At 40.3% G+C, this 2,650-nt stretch overlaps 1 protein-coding gene across 1 annotated transcript; it reads right to left on the bottom strand.

Moving 5' to 3' along the window:
- Positions 1-390: 390 nt before the first annotated feature.
- Positions 391-895, bottom strand: BYT42DRAFT_579818 (uncharacterized protein). The gene has a single exon (XM_051569429.1). It carries the CDS (start codon positions 877-879, stop codon positions 601-603), a length of 279 nt encoding a protein of 92 aa, XP_051420323.1. The 5' UTR covers positions 880-895; the 3' UTR covers positions 391-600.
- Positions 896-2,650: the final 1,755 nt, after the last annotated feature.

The raw sequence follows: 2,650 nt of genomic DNA, 5'->3' as shown, positions 1-2,650 counted from the left end.
TGAACAGTCCTCTCGGTTAAAAGATGTTTTCTTTGGAATGGACCCTATACCGTACCATAGTAATCTTACCTCTATTTAGATCTCAACAATAATTCCATGTCGTGGGAGTGGAAATTCGATCAGTATCCTAATATATGAAAAATTTACTCGAAAGGAAATATATTTTTTTTTTTGCTGCGGGACAACATTTCAAGGATGGATGATCGACAAAGTCAGTAGTACAGTATACCACATACATCCTCGGTGATAGCAGCGATAATAACCTAGTTAATCCGCACGCACATCGATCATCTACAAAGAGTGATTACACAAAATAATAACAAGCTTCAATGTGGAAGTGAAGGAAAAAGGAAAAAAAAGAAGTCAAGTGCTGCACTTCCTCCGATTTTTCGAGAATCTTTGAAGAAGGCCCACAGTCTCATTTCTTGCCAACGTCTTTCCAACATTTTATATAAACAATGGAGCTCCTGAAATATGCATATACAAATACAACAAGATGAAGTAGAGTGTAGGTTCGTGGATGTAGTGGGTATTGGCTGGATCGCTCGGAACCATAGCCTTGCGTACTATGACAATTTTAAACGAATATATGAACATCTTTCAATCGGAATAAAGGGCTGTCAGGCGCGAAAGTACATCTTTGGTGATTTTTTGGTTGCATGCCGACAAACTTTGTCCAGCCAAGTCCGCCATGGGCCCAAAGTTGATAAGATTTGCAAGTACCAACGGTGGAATATGCTGATGCTCTCGCAAGCTTGTTGTAAACTTCTCAAGAGCGCTCCAATTCGAACTCTGTTGCTGTTTTTTATAGCTGCGGACAGTTGACGCAGTATCATATGCCGTGATTGCTGAACTGAAATTTCCCGCTTTCTTAAACATGACGGCGACAGCTAGACTGCAGAAATCGTGATGCCAGTTTGCTGGCTGATGTGAGTGGGGGAAAAAATGGTCCAAACCTATGCCCTTTTTTTACGTTTTTATTCATACGGCGGCTTTCACTATATGTACCGTCCGAATTTTTTTTTATGAAAAGTACATTCTCTTCTCTACATTGTCGCGAAATCCCGGTGATCGCATTGCAATTCATCCCATTGCATTCACCATTTCAAGATGAGCGGTCGGTTTGGACCATTTTTTCAATAAAACCAAAAATAAGAAAAAGCGCGTTTATCTTCCTTGTCGATATAATAAACGCCGGCGAAATAAAAATATCTTTATGGCAATGTCCTCTAAAAAATATACACGAAGCATTCCGCGTGAAATCGTGAAATTCATTAGCTCCATTAGCTCCATGTTGCATCCCATGCATAATGGGCAGGTCTGGAGACCGCCATCACGTTGCATCATTTTTTTGAACACATTTTTCATAGCACCGCGACTTTTTTTTTATTCATGGAAAAAGAGAATATTTTTCTCTACGCTGTGCCGAAATCCTGAGCATTTTACTCCAATTCATCCTAATGCCACTGCCAATTCCGCATGGTGATCTACATTAAGAATGGTGCTCAAATGACATGAAAAAAAGCAGCCGAAAAAGCCTGGGAAATAATGTTGCGGTGATCAAAAACCGTGCTGGTGTGCATTTTACAGCCTTTCGGATCATATTCAAGCTGACGAAAATGCTGGAAGAATAAATCTGCTTACGCCATGTGGTCAGATTAACCTCATGCTTTTCATAAGCGCATCCTCCGCATTTCACTCATTATAGCAGACAACGTACTCCTGATAAGCTTAACAACCTCCGGGTGCCAATTTTTTGCATAGTGAGAGCCTTAAGAAAGTCGTTACTGCTGCCTTGAGGCTATTTCCCGATAAATGATCTGCTATAATGAGTGAAATGCAGAGGATGCACTTATGACAAGCATGAGGTTAATCTGACCACATGGTGTAAGCAGATTTTATTCTTCCAGTATTTTCGTCAGCTTGAATATGATCCGAAAGGCTGTAAAATGCACGCCAGCACAGTTTTTGATCACCGCAACATTATTTCTCAGGCTTTTTCAGCTGCTTTTTTTCAGGTCATTTGAGCACCATTCTTAACGTAGATCACATGCGGAATGGGCAATGGCATTACAGTAGGATGAATTGGAGTAAAATGCTCAGGATTTCGGCACAGCATAGAGAAAAAAATTCTCTTTTTCCATGAATAAAAAAAAAGTCGCGGTGCTATGAAAAATGTGTTCAAAAAAAATGATGCACGTGATGGCGGTCTCCAGACCTGCCCATTATGCGTCGGATGCAACATGGAGCTAATGGAGCTCATGAATTGCACGATTCCGGCCGGAATGCTTCGCGTATATTTTTTAGAGGACGTTGCCATAAAGATATTTTTATTTCGCCAGCGTTTTTCATACCGGCAAGGAAGAAAAACGGGTAAGAAAACGCTTTTTCTTATTTTTGCATTGATTGAAAAAATTGTCCAAACCGACCGCTCATCTTGAAATGGTGAATGCAATGGGATGAATTGCAATGCGATCACCGGGATTTCGCGACAATGTAGAGAAGAGAATGTACTTTTCATAAAAAAAAATTCGGACGGTACATATAGTGAAAGCCGCCGTATGAATAAAAACGTAAAAAAAGGGCATAGGTTTGGACCATTTTTTCCCCCACTGTATGTTACTGGTGATAACGACATCGTTCATTTCGT

This window comes from Radiomyces spectabilis (assembly GCF_025331425.1).
Source record: "Radiomyces spectabilis strain NRRL 2753 chromosome Unknown BYT42scaffold_11, whole genome shotgun sequence".
NCBI lineage: Eukaryota > Fungi > Mucoromycota > Mucoromycetes > Mucorales > Radiomycetaceae > Radiomyces > Radiomyces spectabilis.
Note: the sequence above shows the minus strand (reverse complement) of the source record. Positions and strands in the feature narration are given on the sequence as shown.

Bases quoted from the DNA above. Each gene is read 5' to 3' on its own strand.
- BYT42DRAFT_579818 (XM_051569429.1), bottom strand. From the start codon at position 879: ATGTTTAAGAAAGCGGGAAATTTCAGTTCAGCAATCACGGCATATGAT.